Genomic DNA, 21,838 nt, shown 5'->3' with positions numbered 1-21,838 from the left:
TCGGAGCCCATATCATCATCTGACTTCTGTACTAACTTGTTTTTGTCTGTGTCCTTCTCTGACATGTGACCTCTCTGAAAAACCAGACCCTAATCTGATTATTCACTACGGAATCTTCACCATCAGAATGATGCATGGCACAATAAACCTGTGTTGAATAAATGAAGCCCAGACAACCAGATTTGACATCTAGTCTCCTAAATGTCAAGCCATTTTCTGGCATTCAGGAAAAGAACTTCTTTCATCAGAAGGGTAGGGGACTGGGTCTAAGGTGACTTCCAATTCCAGGACTGTGACGCCAAGACACCATCATTAGGGACTTACGAATAAGGTTCTCTTTGCTGCTCTTTCCTCTGACCACATTTTCCCACTCTCCTTGAATAAGGACATGGTAACCATTAGGCAATGGATGAGATCATAGGTCCAGAAAGCCACCTCCCCCTTGCGTCATCTCTAATCCACTTCTCAGGCTGCTACACTTTGCTCTTAATTTTCAGATGCTATCTGACCTGCAGTTTGCTCAGTTGTCAGTAGAAAAGCAGAGTACCAAAATTTGTGCTTTTAAACCAGCAGCTTACCCAACAGACACGTCATCATAGTTCTATCATTAAAACTCTAAACAAGCATAAGCAGCAAGTATACTGAAGTCATTTGCAAACAAACAAATTCACCGACTCACTGTCAATCATCCAAGATAATAAAATTAAGGGAGAACATAAAACCAATGTTGCCAAGTCCATATATTTTAGTATCAAAAACCAACAGAGCCAGAGCAAGAGAGAGTGCTGACCTGGCAGAATTTACCTCTGCCTACTTAATACTAGAAGAAGGCAAGGGAATCCAGAGAGCTGGAGATTTTTAAAGCATCAGGAAAGGCTGGCAAGTCGTATGACCAGAAGAGTCATACTAAGTCACTTCAGTCGTGTCTGACTCTGTGCAACCCTATGGACTGTAGCTGGCCAGGCTCCTCTGTCCATGGGGATTCTCCAGGCAAGAATACTGGAGTGGGTTGCCATGCCATCCTCCAGGGGACCTTCCCAACCCAGGGATCGAACTCACATCTCTTACCTTCTCCTGCTTTGGCAGGTGGGTTCTTTACCATTAGCACCACCTAGGAAGGCCAGAAGAGGGGAAGCAAAATTGTTCTAAAACACTGCTGGAGTAAGACATCTCGTTATTTCCTGCAGTTCCACAGAATTCACAACAAAAGATGCTTAAAATGATACCAAATATATCAAGGCAATAAGTAACACCATTATGATATTCTTATTGGGGGTTGGCAGCTCTTAACGGGATTCATAGTTTGAGACACTCTTCCATGTGAATCTTCTGCATCCACCAGAAATGCATTCCTCTTTTCACTCTCCAAGTTGTACTGGGTCTTTGTTTCTCGTCTAAGCCCTATTTGCAGGTCTTTAGTTGAAACATCCAGCCAGGAGCCACTCTTTGGACAAACCCAAAAGAGAAACTTCTCTTTCTCAATCCTAACCTCTAGTCTGTGGGTGTTGCAGAATAGCAATGAGTTGAAATCACCTATATACCCACCTCTTTATAAAAGGCTAATGAGGAAGCAAGTCAAGTCTTTACAGGATTCCTTCCTCTAAAACATTTTTGAAAAACAGAACAGCTCAGCATCCTGACAGAACTTAGGAAAGAGAGGAATAATAATGTTAATTTACCAGGGGTTTGGGACTGTGCTAATTTCTCTACAGGGATTCTCATTTTTAAGATTTTTTTTTTTTTAACGTGGACCATTTTAAAAGTATTTATTGAATTTGTTACAATATTGCTTTTATGTTTTGTTTTTTTTTTTTTGGCCATAAGGTATGTTGGATCTTAGCTCCCCAACCAGGGATCGAACCCACACTTCCTGCATTGGAAGGTGAAGTCTTAACCACTGGACCACCAGGGAAATCCCCGGGGATTCTCCTTGGATGCTGCCTATAACACTCTAAGATAGGTACTACCATCCACTACCATCCCTTCCAGGCTATAGGTGAAAAACTAAGTTTTATAGAAGCCAAAGAATTTGCCTAAAGTCATATACGAGTAAACAGCAAAGCCTGAACATGAGCCTGGGTCTTCCTAGCTCTGTATCTGCACTTTAATCACCATGCATGGGACACTGGAAGGGAGGAATGGAGGTGGGAACAGAAAAATGACCTTCCCTTCTCTTTATGCAGATATCAGTTTGAATCCAGGAAAGAACCACTATTAGTTTTTTGCTTCATTTGAAGGTGCTAAGTAGCTTCAATCATGTCTGACTCTTTGCAGCCCTATGGAGTATAACCCACCAAACTCCTCTGTCCATAGCGATTCTCCAGGCAAGAATACTGGAGGGGGTTGCCATGCCCTCCTCCAGGGGGTCTTCCCGACCCAGGGATTGAACCCATGTCTCTTGCTGAAGCTCCAGGACTTTGGAGCTTCACCTCATGCGAAGAGTTGATTCATTGGAAAAGACTCTGATGCTGGGAGGGATTGGGGGCAGGAGGAGAAGGGGATGACCGAGGATGAGATGGCTGGATGGCATCACGGACTCGATGGACGTGAGTCTGAGTGAACTCCGGAAGATGGTGATGGACAGGGAGGCCTGGCGTGCTGCGATTCATGGGGTCGCAAAGAGTCGGACACGACTAAGCGACTGAAATGAACTGAGCTCTTGCATCTCCTGCATTGGCAGGCAGGTTCTTTACCACTAGCACCACTGGGAAGCCCTACACACAGTACACAGTCAGTGTGGATGCACATGTGTGTATGTATGTACTCAGAAACATACACACACATGCATGCTCACACACAGCACATCTTCCAAACTGTCTGTGTCTCCCAGGCCATATGTGGGCTTTGCTTAAAGGTCACCCAGCAGGCCCCAAGGAAAAGAAGGGCTTGGTCGAAAAAGCTTTATATTTCCTCTCACTTTTTTAAACACTGGAAAATCCATTTGGCTCTGAGAAATGAATAGTAAAAGGAGCTCTAACTACTTAGGGCCAACAAAATGTAATGGAAAAAAGGCAAGAATATGGCTGGACTTTATTTTCTTTTCGCTCAGCACATCCTGTCTTTAATCTGAATGGTAAATAGGCCATGCCAACATACCAACTCTTTTCAGGTGAAATTATCTAGGTTATAAAAACAAGCAACAACTGTGTTTTCATTATTCTTTAATTCATGGCTGACAGAAATAGCTTCCAAAATAAATCAGAGAGGCAAATATCGCTCACAAGGGAGCAACCCACAAATTTTCCCTCCTTTGATAACCAATTTTTGTGAAATTTTTTCCCTTTCACTTGAATTATAATTGCGTGGTACTATCTGAAAGAGTGTGTTGCAAAAGCTAGGAAAGTTGCATTATTTAAATCCACAGGAGAGGAGGGGAGAGAGAGAGAGACTTTTTCCATATTATCAGTTAGTAGGCTAACATCCCTGAGATATTTGTCCTTTAAGTTCAAAAGCAAGCAATGCTTGTTGATGCTTGGTAGAAACCAACACAATACTGTAAAGCAATTATCCTTCAATGAAAAATAAGTAAATTTTTTAAAAAAATTAAGGAAAAAAAAAAAGAACAAGTAATCTTGCAACACCTCTCTCTGTAAGCCCACAGCATCAACCTCCTTGGCTCCATGATACAACTAATGATTCATGACCTCAGTCATGCCAGTGACAGCCCCACCCATTTTTGTCCTGTATATTTAGCTTTCCTTCCTTTATACAATATTTTCTTCTCTATGCTAAATCTGAGCAAAAAGTCTAACAGAAACTATCTTCCCAAACAGAACATGGTAAAGCTTCCTTTTAACAAGAAACTAGATATATCAGAGGATTATTTGAAGCAACATCTATCACATTCCTTTCTCTGGATGTCATTAAATCAAGAACTACCTCCATGGAATAAGTTAAAACAATATTCTTCCATGCACTGGTTGTGGGGAAATTAATAGGTATTCCACTTCAAAAAAAAAAAAGGGGGGGTAGCATTAGCAGAACAGAAATACTTCATCAGGAGAAGTTCAATACGTCCCATTGCTTTCTTTCTAACCACAAGGTTTCACAGAGTCTCTAAAATGCAAACATGCGTTGCAAGCCTCCAAGAGAGGAATATAAAGTATATCCGCTTCCAAGCTAATTTGACTCTGAAACACTTTATGCAAGGATCATCTCTTTCACAGAGCTGGAGGTTCACAAAACACACATGCGTTGGGGAGCAGCTACTTACAGGCCAGATCTGAGCTGGCTAACAGCCAATGGGCAAGTCAGACACCTCATCTCTGTCCATTCTGCTCTCCCCAAGCACACGGATCATACTGTTTCTTAGGGGAAACAAGACAAGGATAGAATGGAGAAAAGTTCATTGAAATGATGAAAATACAGCACCGTATCTATCAGGAGAACCATTACATGTAGACATTCCTCTCAAGAGAGGGGGAAGAGGGAACTCTCTTAGCAAGATCATTTTAAATACATGGTATGCACAAGAAGGCTTTCCCAGCCAATAACTGGGAAAATGTCATCCAGTCATATCTAAAATTGGGAATTAGGAGTATATGGCTTATTTTAAGATGTCACAGGTTTCTTTCCAGCCTTGAAAACACAAAACACATTTAATATCTTTAATTTGAATGCAAATCAAAAGGCAGCAGGATCAGACACATTTTAAACTAGTATTTTTAACTGTTTTTCATATCAGTAACCCTTAGACACATGTTTTAATTGGTTTTTTTAAAAAAGAAAGAGATAAGAGCTCCAACAAAATAGTTACAATAGTATTTCAGGTGAAGTGCTTCGGTATGAACTGCAAATTTATAGACACTAATGTCATCAGACATGCTGGCTGTGGTCACTCAGTCATGCCTGACTCTTTTGCGACCCCATGAACTGCAACCCGACAGGCTCCTCTGTCCGTGGGATCTCCCAGGCAAGAATACCAGAGTGGGTTGCCATTTCCTTCTCCACGAGATCTTCCTGACCTAGAGATCAAAGCTGCGTCTCCTACATTATAGGTGGATTCTTTACCCCTGATCCACCAGAGAAGCCCAGTAGAGGTTTCTATTTTGATCAATCACATTGGGAAGCCAGGGAAGGTACACATTTATGGCTGTGTAGAGTTCCCAAGTCAGAACGATACAAAAATACCAAGCCACCTGACCTTCTACTTTTGCATACTCCCCAACAATGGGGACGTATGGATCTAGATGACAGAATAATCTAATTGTATTAACCCCTACTCTCAAACTGCTAAAGGAGAAATAAGAACTAATTGTGCGGTCTTTAACTGGGAACTTAGAGCTACGGAAACAATAATACAGTGGTGTCAGTTCCTTGTGAATATGAAATACGGCCTTTGCTTGTGTGTGCGTACTCTTTGCTCAACACTGAGGCGCATATTTGACTTCTGCTCTATGAGATCTCTGAAAAAGTGAATCCCATACCCTGCTTTTAAACATCAGTAACCTTCAGACAAAAATTTCCATTCTGGCTTTAACCAAACGTTGCTTCTGACTCATTTGTTTCAAGGATTAGCAAGGGTCTGAAACCAACGTGAGAAAGTCAAAGAAAATAGTTTTGAAGCACAACACTGTGAAACAAAGCAAGACCAAAGGAAACTGGAGCTGCCCTGTGATGACAAGGCCATTTCCTCACTTCCTGTAAAGCAACTCACGCTGACAAGATGAGGAAGAGCCAGGACAAACACCCGTTAAAACTAAGGATGGATTAAGAGTCAACTAGGAAGAGTTGCTGCTGCTGCTGCTGCTGCCGCTAAGTCGCTTCAGTCGTGTCCAACTCTATGCGATCCCATAGACGGCAGCCCACCAGGCTCCCCGGTCCCTGGGATTCTCCAGGCAAGAACACTGGAGTGGGTTGCCATTTCCTCCCAATGCATGAAAGTGAAAAGTGAAAGCGAAGCCGCTCAGTTGACTCGCAGTGACCCCATGGACTGCAGCCCACCAGGCTGCTCTGTCCAGGGGATTTTCCAGGCAAGAGTACTGGAGTGGGTTGCCATTGCCGTCTCCAGAAAGAGTTGGGCATCTACTTAAACTAAGTTGGGCACCTTGGCATGGTAGAAGGAGAGCCTGATGCCTAAATTACAATAATCACCATTTATTTTTGCTTTGGGAGGCCTTCTATGGTCTGATTAATATTTAATATTAATGGTTAATATTTATTATACAATAAATGTAATAATCACCAAACAAGTTTTACAAGTGAAATCTACTCAATCGTGTCCAACTCTTTGCAACCCCGTGGACTGTACAGTCCATGGCATTCTCCAGGCCAGAATATTGGAGTGGGTAGCCTTTCCCTTCGCCAGAGGATCTCCCCAACCCAGGGATCGAACCCAGGTCTCCCACATTGCAGGCAGATTTTTACCAGCTGAGCCACAAGGGAAGCCCAATCACCAGACAAATGTGGGTTTAATACCCTTGATTTGTAAGGGAAATTTTTTTCAAATTTGTGCATCAATGTTGAGTAAAGAATACACAAACACACTTACCGAAGCCTCCTCCCATCTACCCAATTATCACTGAACACCCTGGCCCCACACCCCTAACCTCCTGCTCTTTTTTCCTAAGCCCCTCTTTCCCTCCACTCTATAGGCTCCCCACTGAAGCCTCCTCCTGTCTACCCAATTATCACTGAACACCCTGGCCCCACACCCCTAACCTCCTGCTCTTTTTTTCTAAGCCCCTCTCTCCCACCACTCTATAAAGTTACTACTTATCATATAACTCCTTTGATAGACTATAAGATCCTAAGAGCAAAGAACTCAGCTGGGTTTTGTTTTCTGCTACATCCTACTGCCTAGAACAATTCCCAGAACAAAGATGCTACTTACTAGATACCTAGATACCTGTTGAATGAAGGGATAAATGATACTATTCTTTGCCATCTTTGGATGCTACAGTTTAGAACAAAACAAAAGGATTTTACTCACTTTCCTTTTTTACCTAAGAATTATTCCAAGCTTTCTCTCTACTCTAATCTTCAGTCCAAAAGATTTTAAGAAAACTGATATAAACTAGCTGGAAAATGTGTCACGTTAGTTGAATAAATTAAGGGAAAAAAAAGAGATGGAGTAAAATTTATTTCACCTTATTTTTTTAAGTATGCTTAGTAAAATGCCTTTTTATAAATGATTCTAGAACTTCCTAAATAATTCCTTTCTTCTCACTCCCCTTGATTTGAGCAGTGACCACTGTAACAAAACTGGTCAATTTCCCTCACAAGTCAGGGCTATTAAACCCACATGTGTCTGGTGATTATTACATTTACTGTATAATAAATATTAGCTATTGGACCATACAAGGCCCCTTCCCAAAGCAAAGATAAACGGTGATTATTGTAATTTAGGCATCCGGCTCTCACTCCACCATGCTGAGATGCCCAGCACTCTTCCTAGTTGACTCTTAATCCATCCTTAGTTTAAAAGGGTAGCTGATTCAGCTATAGCAATAATAAAATGTGATATCATGTTTTCCAAGGGGGGAAAAAAGGGTAGCTGATTCAAACACACAGGAGAGAGGTGAGTGCCGTAAAGGGAGGAAAGATCATTCAGTTCTGGATCTATGAATACAGGCCCAGAGAAGCTATATCTTACTACATTTTCATTTTTTTATGAAAAATTTATCGTTATTTGAAATTTCCCAATGGGAGACACATACAGAAATGTGTTGAGGCCAGGTGCGCCCTAAGGGCATCAGCTTATAGTTTCTTGTTTACAGCCTCAGGGAAGACTGCTGTCAGGAAGCCCACTCCCACTCCTAAAGCAGGAGGCTCTCCTGCAGTATGCAGCGTCGAGCCACCCGGATTCCACCAAACTCCTGGCCAGTTCCTTCAACGTGTCCATCTTTTCTGTGGGGAGCTCTCACTAGCTCACAGTAAGAGCTCAAAAAATGCTTGAATAAATGAAAATCTGAACAAGATCACCTGGTTCATACTTCTAGTAATCCCATGGAACCCATCAGTCTGTTTCCTATCTTTATTCTTTAACCACTGTGTCCATAGGGTCGCAAAGAGTCGGACACAACTGAAGCAACTTAGCACATTCTTTAACCAACCAACCTTCAGGGATACATGCCATCAAAGTCACCGGCACAGATACCAAAGTGTCAAACTAAAAGAGACAAGCCCACCCCTGAAGATCTATAGGGTGATATCTATTATGAGGAATAAGCAGCATTCAGCATATTGTGAAAATAGAAAAAAAACTGAAAAGGAGATTTGACAAAGTAAAACAGTTGCATACCATGTGCTCTGTAGGAGATGAGCACATAAATCAAAGGAAATTCAGCAAATTGCTACCTGATTTCTCCATCATTCAAAACACCTGATAAGCTTCTTACAGATGGTAGTTAACTAAGGCAAGTTAAAAATGTCTCTATTTTGTTCCTTAGCTAAAGCGTTAAGAATAGAAAGGCATAGCTTATGCAACCAATAATTAAATTTCATACACGTTACACTTTGCCTAAACCCCAGCAACTATCGGATTTAGCATTCCAAACAGTATTTGGAATTATATTCAAACATGGAATCGCTTTCCCAAGCAGGATCATAGGGTAGTTTGGCTCCTCCTGAGCCACAGAAATATCTCCTATACTTTTAAAATTTGTCCCTTCATATTTTTTCATGATGAAAGCATCAAGGAAAACTTACAGCTGTGCAAAAGATGCATCGGCATTCCTGGAGTGTGGTCATCTTGTCCAGAGACTGCTCACACAGGCAGAGTTTGCAAGTGACAAGGGGCGCCAGGGCCAGGTCTCCAGGCGTGGGATTTTCGGCGGCCGTCATGGTCAGACAGTGGAGCCTACCCACTGAGCCCATCAGCTTGTCCTCAGCCTCCTTCAGTCTCCTCAATCCCTACGGAAAGGCCCAAAGGAGAAAACATCCATTGACACAGCTGTCGTTTAACCCACACATCAGGACACAGCAAATCCTCCCCTTCAGTGATCTAAGCGTACAGCAAGTGCATTTCTGAGAACCATGGCCTAGAGAGCTAGCCACCTTGGCAAGCTATCCCTGGAGTTCCGAAATGTAAGGTGACCTCACTGTTCTGACTCACATCAAGTGACCTATGGAAATTAAAATACTATGACAGGCACACCATTTCGGAATGGCATTGCTATGATCAACTCAACAGACTCAAAAAACACTCAGAACGTCACTCAAAAAGTTAAACACATCATTGCCGTATGATCCAGCAATTTCACTTCTGGGTGAACACCCAAAAGAATTGAAAGCAGGGACTCAAACAGATACTTGCACACCCATATTCATAGCAGCATTACCCACAATAGTCAAAAGGTAGAAAGAAATAATCCAAATGCCCATCAATGAATCAATGCATGAGTGAATAAAATGTGTTATAAACATACAATGGGATACTATTTAGCCTGAAGAAAGAATGATAATCTGACTCTTGCTACAACAGGGATGAACCTTATAGACATTATGCTAAGGGAACTAGGTCAGACACAAAAGGCAAATATTGTAGGATTCCATTTATATGCGGTACCTAGAACAGTCAGCTTCACAGAGACAGGAAGTAGAAAGGTGACTCCCAAGAGCTGGAGGAAGGGCAAATGGAAAGTCACAACTTAATGAGTGAAGAGTTTCTGGAATGATGAAAAAGTTCTGGAAATAGACAGCATGATGGTTGCACAACCTTTCGAATCTTGTGATTATAATGTCACTGAATTATACGTTAAACGGTTGAAATGGTAAGTTTTGTTTTCCGTATTCTATCCCAATAAACAATTTTTTCAACATGGTATGAGTGTTGTATTCCTTCACATGCATAGTTTCACTTAATCTTTTACAACCGCAATGATCATTTCCTTCACTTTACAGATGAATTGAGGTCCTGAGAAGCTGTGCAACCTGCCAAAGTTCTCAGAGTTTATACACAACACAGCAAAACTCAAACCTCTGTCTTTTGAGGCCAACTCCAGTGCTGTCCCATTACACCAGAACTGCCTCACAGACGGATATTATGTGGAGAGATGGAGCAAGGAGAGAGGGCTACAAGAAGGGGAGTGAGAGAGGGGAAAAAAAGATGGAAGGAGACCTGAATTCCATGACTACAGCTATCATAAGATCACTGAAACTGTACAAGAATAAAATCTGTCTCTACATGTAGCATGACTATAGGAAAGGATATTTCTACACCAAAAAACAAAAATTATAATGGAAGCCCTTCCATTAGATTTTTATTCATAATATCTTTAAAACAGGTAAGATCATTGTGAAAATAATTTTCCTATATATTCATAGTTTATATCATATCAAGAAATTTCATTTCTGATTAAATAAAAGCAAAATCTTTAAGTTCTTACTATTTTAAAAGAGTGCGCGTGCTTAGTCAATCAGTCATACCTAACTCTGCGACCCAATGGACTGTAGCTCGCCAGGCTCCTGTGTCCATGGGGATTCTCCAGACAAGAATACTGGGTGGGTTGCCAAACCCTCCTCCTTAAACGAGTATGGGCAATTCTGATAAATTTAGCCACAAAAATAATTATTCCCTCTCCTTCCAGAAGATCCAACTCTCTTCCTCCCAATTTTCAGGCAAAAGAAATTATTTTACATATTCAGCACTTGTTTCACAGCCTCACAGTGGCTTGTTTCATTATATTAGTATGAAAGTACTAAAATAAGGGAGTGAAAAACAGACTGGATTAGATAGAAAATCTATGAGATCTAATTGCATTAACTTTCTTAGTGTCATATCAGAAAGAGTCAGCAGTTTCTAACTCTAGTGACCTGAAGTGTTTAAGGTTTATCACCCATTCTTTGCGAAGTAGTAGAAGATCTGATTAAAAATAAATTAAAAAGGAAGCTAATCAATGATTGACTTTCAATACGATAGGTATTTCTTGGGAAAAGACCGATATGGTTCAAGACACCATGCTCTTCTTCAATTAACTATTGGTGACCTATTATTCAAGAGCAAATTAAATTCAAAACAACCTGCACATCAAATTCAGGATTTGGGAGTTAAAAAAAAAAAAATCAACAAAACCTCTTTAGGGTCAGTTACAGGTAAAGGTGAATGATTTTACTTCTTTCCCGTCCCCAGTTTATGCTGATACAGCTACTATCTGCTTCCTTCTCAAGACTTCCTCGTTGATAACACACATCATCTTAGCAACAACGTATTCTCATCTGTCTTTTCCCAACACTGCTCATACAACATATTCTGAATTACCTTTCCCCTCAAAAAAAGAAATCCCAAGTCACACAGCAAGAAGAAATGTAGCCAGCAAATGCTTCCTGAGTACAGAAGATGGGAGGTGGCACAGGCCAGAAGCATCCCACGCCACAAATGTCAATCACACCAACAGCCCGTTTGGAAGAAGTTGCTGAGAATAGATAAATCCTGTGGTTCCAAACCTAACAAGAGAGCTAGGTGTTCTTCAAGAAAGTCATTCCTTTCTCACAGTCTCAAACTATACTATTTTTTAGAAGGAGACACTGAACAGGCCAATGTACTCGAAAAACGAAGACATAATGGGATACCTCTTAGAAGGTTATGTCTTCAAAACAGTCTTCTTTTAAGGCAGGGTGAGAAGTTGTGTGAAATCAAGGCCATCTGAAATTTAATCTTGTCTCTTGCCATATACATAAGGTTTTACTCCATAGTTTGTGAGTAACATGCCTATGGGCTATGGAATCAAAGTTGTAAAAATAGAAAAATATCTAACACCTCCAAAAGTTTCCTCCTGTCCCCTTTATTTATCACTGTTGTGTTTGTGTGTGTGCTCTGTGTCTGTGATTAAGAGGTGTTAACATAATATCTATCCTTGGCAAATTTTTCAATATGCAATTAATCACAGGCATCATGTAGTTCCATAGGTGTATATTTAGTTACTTAGGTCTCCACTATATACATTAAATATGTAGTTTTTGGTCTGTCAATCATACCTCAACAAAGTGCCTTAAAATTTAATGTATACAAATTTAAAATATATGTATTATATGTGTATATATATATAAAGTTTTTTATAACATAAAAACTTCTTACAAAGCAGAGGCTTATTTTGTTATAAAAAACAAAAAATTCCAAGCATTCCAACCAAGTCAGAACTTGTGACTGAGACAGGAAAGAAGGCACATATTTCATCTCTTTGAGATGTGAACAATCCAAAACAATTCATCAAAAAAGAAGTGATTTATTTTTCTGTGTACAATAACCCCAGTTCCCCAAAGTGATGGCTTTCAAATAGTTTTAAAGCAATGGAATTTTATAAAAACAGAATCTTAAGTACTCCACCACTGGATAAAAGAGAAATTGTAGACTAGTGCTCATCGAAGCAGTACCAGGAAGACCCCAGCCAAGCGCCCTTGACCTTTTCCTCAGCAGTCTTCCAGGCACCATCACTGAAGCTGAAGGCTTCACCAGGCATGGTTCAAAAGCCTGCCTTTTGGTTTTCACTCTGGGCAAAACTAGTAATGAATGTTTGAGAAATGAATGACTCATAGTTGCACTCCATAGAAAAAGAATATCCAGCAAGAAATCTTTTCACCATTGACTCATTAGAAATCGAGCTCTGCAAGCAATAATCAGGAGAGTCCTCTACATGAGTCTCCCCTACACTTGAGATGCCTGTGAATAACTCCAAGATGTTCTAATGTTTCTCCATCTATGTCTTAACAAGATTCACTCGTCTCCACTTAGAGAACAAACTTATGGTTGCCAGGGGGAAGGACGGAGGAAGGGATAATCAGGGAGTCTGGGACGGACATGTACACACTGCTGCATTTAAAATGGATAACCAACAAGGACCTCCTGTATAGCACAGAGAACTCTGCTCAGTGTTATGTGGCAGCCTGGATGGGAGGGGATTTGGGGGGAGAAAGGATACATGTCTATGTATGGCTGAGTCACTTTGCTGTTCACCTGAAACTATCACAACATTGGTTGTTAATCGGCTATACCCCAATACAAAATAAAAAGGTTAACAACAAAAAAAGATTCACTGGTCTCCATAACGTGAAACCGCCAGAGGCAGAACTCACTCCCAGAAGCCTGGCGTGCTGCAGTCCATGGGGTCACACAGAGTCAGACATGCCTTAGCCACTGAACAACAAACGGCATGAGGCACAGACGGGATGGCCAGAGGCTGACTGACCCTCTCAGGGAGCATCCTCGTAGGTACACTGATAACACACACACTCCCCTCCAGGTTTCCAGGAGTCTTCCTTCCAGAGAGCCCATAACTCACTCTCACTGTCTTGCTCAACTTGTTTTGCCTCATACCTCACATTTTACCCAAAATAAGAAAGTGACTTGAACATTCTACCCTCCAGCTTGATTTAAAACGGTAGAAAGTGACTTGAACATTCTACCCTCCAGCTTGATTTAAAACGGTAACAATTATAATTACTTTTACAGTTATTACATACAAGTGTGACTGAGCTTCTTCTTGGACGCTAAGAACCGAGTGAGAAAAGAATTTTGGTAGAGAACATAAGAGTCATGATGGAAAAAAGAAAAACCTGACAAGCTGACTGCACGTTCAAATGTTCTGAAGTTGGCAGCAAGGTTGAAGGTGGACCGGGAGGGCAGGCTTCACCCAGATTGTAGATATCTCACCTGCTTAACTATAAGTAACCACACAACACAACAGATAAGTGCAAGGAAGGAAAGGGTTAGTTGCTCGGCCATGTCCAACTCTTGGTGAACCCATGAACTGTGAATTGCCCAGGCTCTCTCCAGGCAAGAACACTGGAGCAGGTTGTCATTTCCTCTTCCAAGGGATCTTCCTGACCCAGGGATCGAACCCGGGTCCTGCACTGAGGGGAGATTCTTTACCATCTGAGCCACCAGGGCTCTAAAACATTTGATTTTGCACTAAATTGCCAGGAAAAGGGAATCAGCAGTTCTAGCTACTCTCTGAGTGTCTCCTGCACTACAAAGTGTTCATTATATGAGAAGTAACTACCTTTTGATAGGAAAGAACAGGAAAGTCACTTTTTCCCTCCTATGTTTTCATTAGAATTGCCAAAGAAAGGAATACTTCAGAAACTGTGCTGGAAAGCTCAGGATGTATAAGGAATTTTCATATTCTGCTGGCCGCCTGAAAAAGCAATCTGCTCCAAAAAAATGCAGTGGGTGAGAGAGCCAACTTTCGAAGTATTTTTAACTAATGTAGTTTATGTCTGTTTCACTACCCAAAATCATAGCTGTTATTCCTCTACGCAAAAAGATAATGTGATTGGAGAGGATACTGTTTTACTAGGAGACTCATCTGGTTATTTAGGAATTTTTCCACCATCTGCAAAGACTGTAAGACTCAGATAAACTGGTAAAGCACAAGATTAAAGGGACAAAAAGAAAAAGAAAGCTAACACAACCAAAGGGCTGGATATTACTGATATAATAGAAATGTTAACTAATGTAAAAATTCAGTTGATCTATAGTGAAGAGTCTTAATTCCAGGCCATGGTAAGAAAGTCTAAGACTAAACAGAAGACGAGACACATGAGAGCTGTCAAAATGTTTACGTGCCAATGCAAGCTACTGAGTCGTCCCTGAAAAAGCTTCCATAAAAGATACGAATGCTTGACAGTGAGAGGGAGCGAACAAAAGGAAGCATTTTCAGGAAGGGGAGGTGTTGGGGAAGGTAGGGCTGGAGTGCTGCCTGTATAATGGAGAGAGATTCTAAGGAAGCCAATACTCTAGCACAGCAGGAAGAAACAATAATCCAATGGTCCCATTTCTATCTTATTAGGAAAGCCCTCCCGATATCAACCAAGACTGACATGCCAGGCAACCAGCTCAACACGATCTGAAAATTAGTATTGTGTTGACCTTGACATTTCTATCCCAATGCAATGATTAATTCCACTGCTGGTTCAGGTTCTCCACAAAAGCTATTAGTGACTCAAATGGTACTAACTGAATCTAATAAAGTGCTGACTATCACCAGCCACTGGCCATTTGCTGAAGTTCTACCCTAAATATAGCCTGGGATGGAAGGTAGACCGGCAGGCTGGGAGAGTAGCAAGGGCTATAGATACTGGTGGTAAGTGGGGCAAGGATTTATGTGGATCTCTGTACTGCCCAGTCTTGTGATTCTCCTCCCTTCTCGCATCTTTGACCCACTCTCTGGCCATTCAGGGACTAGATGAATCAGTGCACAACCAGTAATATCAGAAAAACAGTTCTAATACATGCCTTGAGAGAGCAAGATTAAATGGGAAGACAGTCAGCCTCACTAGTAATCACAAAAATGCAATTACTCAAGTATATTTTATATCTGTTTTTCAAAAGGATAATGCTCAAGACCATTAAGTAGATACATCACATATAAGATACTTTAACAGGGCTTCCCAGGTGGCTCAGTGGTAAAGAATCCGCCTGCCAATGGAGGAGACGTGGATTCAATCCCTGAGTCAGGAAGATCCCCTGGAGAAGGAAATGGCAACCCATTCTAGTATTCTTGCCAGGAAAATCCCATGGACAGAGGAGCTTGGCAGGCTTCAGGGCATGGGGTAACAAAGAGCTGGACACAGCTTCGTGCCTGAGCACCACACACATCACACATAAGATATTTTAATCACTAGTTGAAAACAACAGCACAGATTAGAAACTATTCTGTAGTATGAGATCCCTAGGTAGCTATGGGGATTGGTTCCAGGACCCCCAGAATCCAAGAATTTTGGTATCTGCCAGGGGATACCAAATTTCCTTATATGAAAAGGCCTGGTACCATTGGCCCTCCACACCCGTGTCTCCACATCTGCAGGTTCCACCAACCACAATGCAGGACCCACCAGTATGAAGGACTGACTATGTAAACAAACCCAAGAAATGCTTAATTCTGAGAGGCCACAGGTAACCTACTCGGGCTTTGTGAGGTGGTGGCATTGTTGCAAAACAGTTTATCACTGCGATAGGAAAGGGAACTTCTGCTTTCTTCCCCTACCATTTCACAGCATCCTTCAGGGGAAATCAAGAAAAAATATTCAGTTTAAAATTCTTCAGTTTTAACATCTTCATCTCAACCAGTTCCAGGATGGTAATAAGATGATAACTCTAACTTGGAGACCTGATTTTTCTCTAAAAATGGAACTGATATACAAATATATCTCTATTAATTTTTTGTGTGTGGATGAAAAGGACAGATACATCCTTAGGAAGGAAACCTTAAATATTATCAAAAACTGTTTTCTATGTAGTCTCTTTGCTATCTGAAATTATGTAACAAATGAAGTACATTATTTTAATAAGATCTATTTTCCTAACTGTATTGAGATATCATTAAGAAAAAAATTGTGTAACTTTAAGGTATAAAACCCAATGATCTGCTATAGATATCTTTCGCAAGATGATTACCACAGTAAAGCTGGTTAACACTTCCATTACCTCGGTTACCATTTTTTTAAGGTGACAGTAATCAGACCTAATTTTTACGTTTTGCTACATGCATGATATATAGGAGAACTATATGGAAAGAGATATGAGGTCATGACCAACAAAGTACATGATATTGTGATAAGCTTACTCTGAACCTTATGGAGTACAGGACATCTGGGAGGTCAAGTTTTAACATCTGCAAAATGCTTACCCTTCTGAAACGCAAATTTATTTTTTTCTTGCCTTCTTTCTCTGTTCTCATCACCACTATAAGGTAAGGCCCAAGAGACGGGAATCCATTCCCAGATTTCCTAACAAAACTTTCAAAGAAGGTAGAAGTGAAGATGAGAATAACAACTCAATGACATTTTTAACATTGTAATTTTACATTCATCATCATAGGTCCCTCCCCAACCCCACCACTGTGCCCTGCCCACCTCTTTTTTAATCAGTGGTTCCCTGGCCTCCCACAATTATTCACACAGCCCTGCTGAATAATTTTCTTCCCCCTGTTTGGTATAACAACAAAGCTCAGAAGCAGGAAGGAATGCCACTTACAGGCAGGTCAGACAGTGATGTAATTAACAGATCAAGGAGAAGTGTTATTTCAGAAAGCCCCATGGAGCAAGAGACGGGCTGATTTCCTGGGTCATGACATTACCAGGAAACTCCAGTTACTAAAGAATGAATATCTAAACCAAAATGTTTTCTTCAAATGCATAAAAGTTTGTATGAATATTACCCTCTCCTGTGAAAATTTAAAGTTTTATAGAGACATTTAATAGATACAAATTTAAAACCAGTTTGGGGAAAGAACTCTTCCATCTCACACTAAGTGAGGTGCAGGGGTATGTATTTTTGTATGTCTCTGCCAAATCAATTTCTCAAGGAATAAAATACAGGAAAATACAAAGTGCAGGAAATAAGGTCAACCCACAAAGAATCGAATTCCACACATGGAATGTGGATGTAAAGGTCATTAAACATAGTCCCCACTTATTAACAGTAAACTAGTTGAGAAGGTTGTCATCAGAGAGTTTCATATAATCATCCTCAGGGTTTACAGCTTCAGCCACAAGTCCAACAAAAAAAGGAATGAGATGGTCTTGTTCTACCTTCCCAAGAAAAACAAAGAACGAGCTGACTGAAGGTCTGAGACTCAAACTCGTGATTGCAGAGGAATGAGAAACCAATGAGACACAGCTTTCAAAGCATGTTCTTTGATACCACAAGCCATACAATCAGAAATATCCCCAGCTATGAATAAGAGAAGTGCATTTTACTTAGACCATTGTGCTTTCAATCTCAGGAAGGGATTCAGTCACGGATGAGAATTTTCTCACTCCATGCTACAACAGTATTGACCACTTTCACTCTCTTTTACACCTTCCCATTTTTTAATAACTACTGTAGCACAATGCATTAGGTTTAGAAGTACTCATAGACCAAGTAAATAATAATTTCCAATGATAACAGAAACAAAACATTAGTACAAGACCTCCCACATAGGCCTAAAGGTGACAAAACAAATTAAAACTTAAAATAATTAAATAAATTAACTTAGGTGGGCCTACGCCTCTTCAACTTACTTAACACTCAGGTGACATCAGGGAAACATCAAAAAGAAAAGACATAATTGAGATGACAAAATTCAAAGTATTTTTCACTCTCAGGTAAAACAACATGAATTAAAAATTACCATTCTGGTCCAAAGTCACTCCCAAGCCTATGCAAATTCCTTCAGGACAGAGGCTACATCATATGCGTCTTTATGTCCTCAGCCTCCAGTCCCTCAATACCACAGAAGATAACTTTTCTAATGTACATGGAGGAGAGAATATATTTAGAGCCTGATTCTCATCTGTAGTCACTTCCAGCAATTCAAAAGCTGAAAAATACTGATAATCTGTTGTATCAAAGGTGCTTCAGTAAGCCAAGACAGGCATCCCTGAAAAAGAGTCTCAGTACTCAGGAGCAGTGGCTACCGATACCTACTCCCCAAGCTCAGCTTGGCCTAGTTCCCGTCTCCAAAGCAATCAGCTGCACAAAGTAGGTTTAGTCCCCAAATTGTCTGGACTTTGTTCCTCCAGCAACATCTGGGTTCCACATGACTCCTGACCTCTACCTCAAACTAGAGATTCCAAACACTAAGAACTTCACTCAACAAGAAAGTAGAATCATAAGTCAATCCAGGAGACAGGCAGAAGCCAAGACTAGTAGACACAGTACAGAGGAATGAGTCTGGTGTCCCTAACAATGTTCCTGGAAGTGTGTTAGTGGCTCAGTAGGGTCTGACTCTTTGCGACCCCGTAGACTGTAGCCCACCAGGCTTCTCTGTCCATGGAATTCCCCAGGCAATTATACTGGAATGAGTTGCCATTCCCTTCTCCAGGGGATCTTCCTGACCCAGGGATCGAACACGGGTCTCAAAAAGGAAAATTTAAATATAAATATAAATTTATCAGATTAAAAGTATTTGTATTACGGAAGACAAAAGACAGCTTGCAGAAACCTTGATGGTCTTACTATACAGCTAAAATAAGCTTTTTTTCTTCCTGATAGAGGATACTTTCCTCTCTGCTGCAGGGTTTGGCTCTGAAAACCTGGATCATAATCTGGGAGACCCAAAAACTAATTATTATGTTTAAAAAAAGACATCTCTTAAGCTGACCTAGTTTGGAAGCCTGGATGCCTTTAAATTGCCAATGAACTGAAACCATTCATGAGAATGGGGCTTTTGAATGCTGAGAATGTTCTTTGGGGCTCAGCACAAAGATATTTGGCATAGATGATTGTAAATATTTGTAAAACTCTGGGTAAATGGACAGTGTTTGACCACACTCAAACCTCATGTCCAGCACAGTACTGTAGAAGCAAGTTATCTGGGGTGATTGGTTTGGGGGGAGGCGGGGAGGGGATTGGTTGAGGAACTTTTTTTTTTTCTGTTTGTTTTAAATTTATAAAAGCCAAGCAATTCAATTCTGCTACAGGACATCTTTTTACACTTTCTATACCTTGAATTTGTTTACTCATCAAGACAGTTCCAATTAGTCAGAGGCTCCTTTTGGAACAATTTATTTTCTTTCCCACTTTTCTAACTTTATGCCCATCACAAAGAATAAAATCCCAGTCACAGGCATGCAAAAGGAAGGCAGGAGTTTTATGAAAATGCGGCCTTGGAGTTCCTAATACAATTCTCTCCACGTGGCCTGGTGGATGGCTATAGATATTTTTTTTTCTCCTTCTCTCTCCTCCTCAAGATATCTTCAGAAATACCTAAGGGACTGCTACCCATGAAAAGGACTCGGGCTAAAAAGGGAGGACAGAGGAAGGAGAAGGAGGGACCAACAGAGGGGTTAGATGTAAAAGGGACTGGGGGCAAGAGGCTCATCTCAGTGAAAGCTGCAGTAGTCCGATACTTTAGCCAGCAACTCACTGAAGACTGGCTTGGGTTCCTTTTGCCTCTTTATCCGCGCCCTAAAAACTGAGTCATGGCAAGGTTCATTTATTTTGCTTCGGGGCCTAGACACCCCCAATTGGCTGCTTCAGAAATGTTAGATACATTGTTCTTTAATTCATACCTGGCAACATTCAAATAAACCTCCAGAAATGCCAAATCAGAAGAACACTGCTAGCCTTACTGCCAGCCTCAGCTAATATTTTGATATGATACATGCAACAGAAAGTAAGAAAAAAGTGAGACTGTTGTGCAAGCATGAAGAGAGAACATATTGCCAGAAAGGGGAAATCATTTCTGAGAAATCTAAATGTGAGAAGTACATTCAAGAGTAGACTGACAACAGAATCTCTGAAACTCCTTGTAAGAAAAACAAAAGGTACCCTGGAAGGGGTCAGCTAAAGATATCTTTTCTCCACTGATAGAGGGATCAGTTTCATTTTAACTTCAACTTGAGAACAGCAGTAGAAGATCAAAGTTTCACCCTGTTTTACCAGCAATTACACAACAAAATAATCAGCAGAATGTATGACCAAGATCCCACGGATAACATCTTATCCATATGTAGGTATGTCAACCTACTGGCATGCATTCCCAAACAGCAGAAGATAAGTATCCGAGATTCTGCCTACTCTGGTCTCCAGCTGAAGACACTGGGAGGTCTGCTCTAATCTTGAATTTTACAATACATTCTGCAAAGACTAGTTTTACAATAAATTAAGCTCGTTCCTTTTTGCCTGTAAACGGAGAGCTATTTTTGTAAAGTTCACAGGTGTTTCAGGCATTCAGAATGAATCCGATTCTGCATGGTTTCAGCACGAGAGGCAGAAAATGAAGCTAAACAACCCAGATATCCGAGTGAGTCTCCCGTCCCTTTTTCTTTTCTTAGTCCAACCCCACCGCTGTCTTGCAATGCCTGCAGCACTTAAAAAGCTGCCTAAACCTACCTGGCCAGAGAGCTCCGTTCCTCCCGGCCGCCGCCGGGCTTCTCAGCAGCCTCCCTCGCGCACACCACCAGCCGGGGCCGCTCGCACCCCGGGGAGGAACGGCTGTTCCATGCCCTCCGTCTTCCGCCCTGCTCTGCGGCTGACAGCTTTGCGCTCTGCAGGATTGCAACAGGGCTCGGGCTCCCAGACCGATCCGGCCGGAGAGGGAGGAGGAGTCCCTCGAACCGCCCCCTGGCAGCTGCGCTGCCCGGGAAACCTCGCAGAGCGCGGGACGCAGCACCGCCAGCAGCAGCAGCAGCAGCAGCGACAGGAGCCGTGCGTTTATTTATACAGGAAGCTCAAGCGCGCACTTCCTACTTCCCATCTGGGTCGCACTTCAGCTGCAGGTGATGGTCTTAACCCTGTCCGAACCCGGCGGCCCGCGCGCCCCAGCAGTCCGGCCCTCCTGCGCTCGCTCCGCTTAACAAGACCTCTCGTCCTCCTGGGACGCCCGCTGCAGACAGCCAGCATCATCAGCCCCTGGCATCCTTCCTTCCTCCCAGACCGGGACACTTCTTCACCTAACTGGCTTCAGAACTTGCTGCTTCTCCTCTGCACGCGTCCTCCCGGGACACCTGTCTTTCCCTTCCCTCCCAGCCCTCCTTCCCACCCTGCCGGAACACTTGCTTCTGTAGAGCCAGTCCCCATGCACGTCTCATCTAAAAACATCGTGTACCTGATTTGTCCTTTAGAATCTAATGATAAAATTAGAACGCAGACAAATCAAATCAGGACAGTCTTCATGGACCTCCTATAACACAGGCACACTTTTAGGAAAAAAACTGATTTTGCTGGAAGTGCTTTGCCAACAAATTACGTAGGGACTGCTTAGTAACCTAACAGGTAGTACTCCAACTACAGACAATGTAACAGAGTAATCCAGAAGCTGCGGGGGTGGTGTGGGGGGGGGGGGGGCGGGGGGAGGTCTTATGAGAGGTCTTCTTCACTCCAAAACCTCAGACACTTAGTTTGTGCGACGTCTTTAACAGGTTACCTACCGACTCACTCCCCACACCCCCAGGGGTCACCATCACAGTCCCA

General features: G+C 41.7%; 1 protein-coding gene across 6 annotated transcripts in view; it reads right to left on the bottom strand.

Annotated features, from left to right (window-relative positions):
* RNF144B (ring finger protein 144B) overlaps nt 1-21,838 on the bottom strand; it is a 150,738-nt gene that overhangs the window by 56,313 nt on the left and 72,587 nt on the right. For 5 of the 6 annotated variants that reach the window (XM_052648718.1, XM_052648719.1, XM_052648717.1 and 2 more), the window contains one exon: nt 8,650-8,853. In XM_052648718.1, the coding sequence (XP_052504678.1) occupies nt 8,650-8,817 (168 nt within the window). In that variant the 5' untranslated portion in view covers nt 8,818-8,853. Of the gene's footprint in view, nt 1-8,649; nt 8,854-20,758; nt 20,904-21,838 lie in introns of those variants that run through there. The other variant, XM_052648716.1, reaches the window with a different exon arrangement.

The sequence above is a fragment of the Budorcas taxicolor genome, chromosome 11 (assembly GCF_023091745.1).
Source record: "Budorcas taxicolor isolate Tak-1 chromosome 11, Takin1.1, whole genome shotgun sequence".
Lineage (NCBI taxonomy): Eukaryota > Metazoa > Chordata > Mammalia > Artiodactyla > Bovidae > Budorcas > Budorcas taxicolor.
The sequence above is the reverse complement of the archived record's forward strand: the minus strand, read 5'-3'. Positions and strand labels throughout refer to the sequence as shown.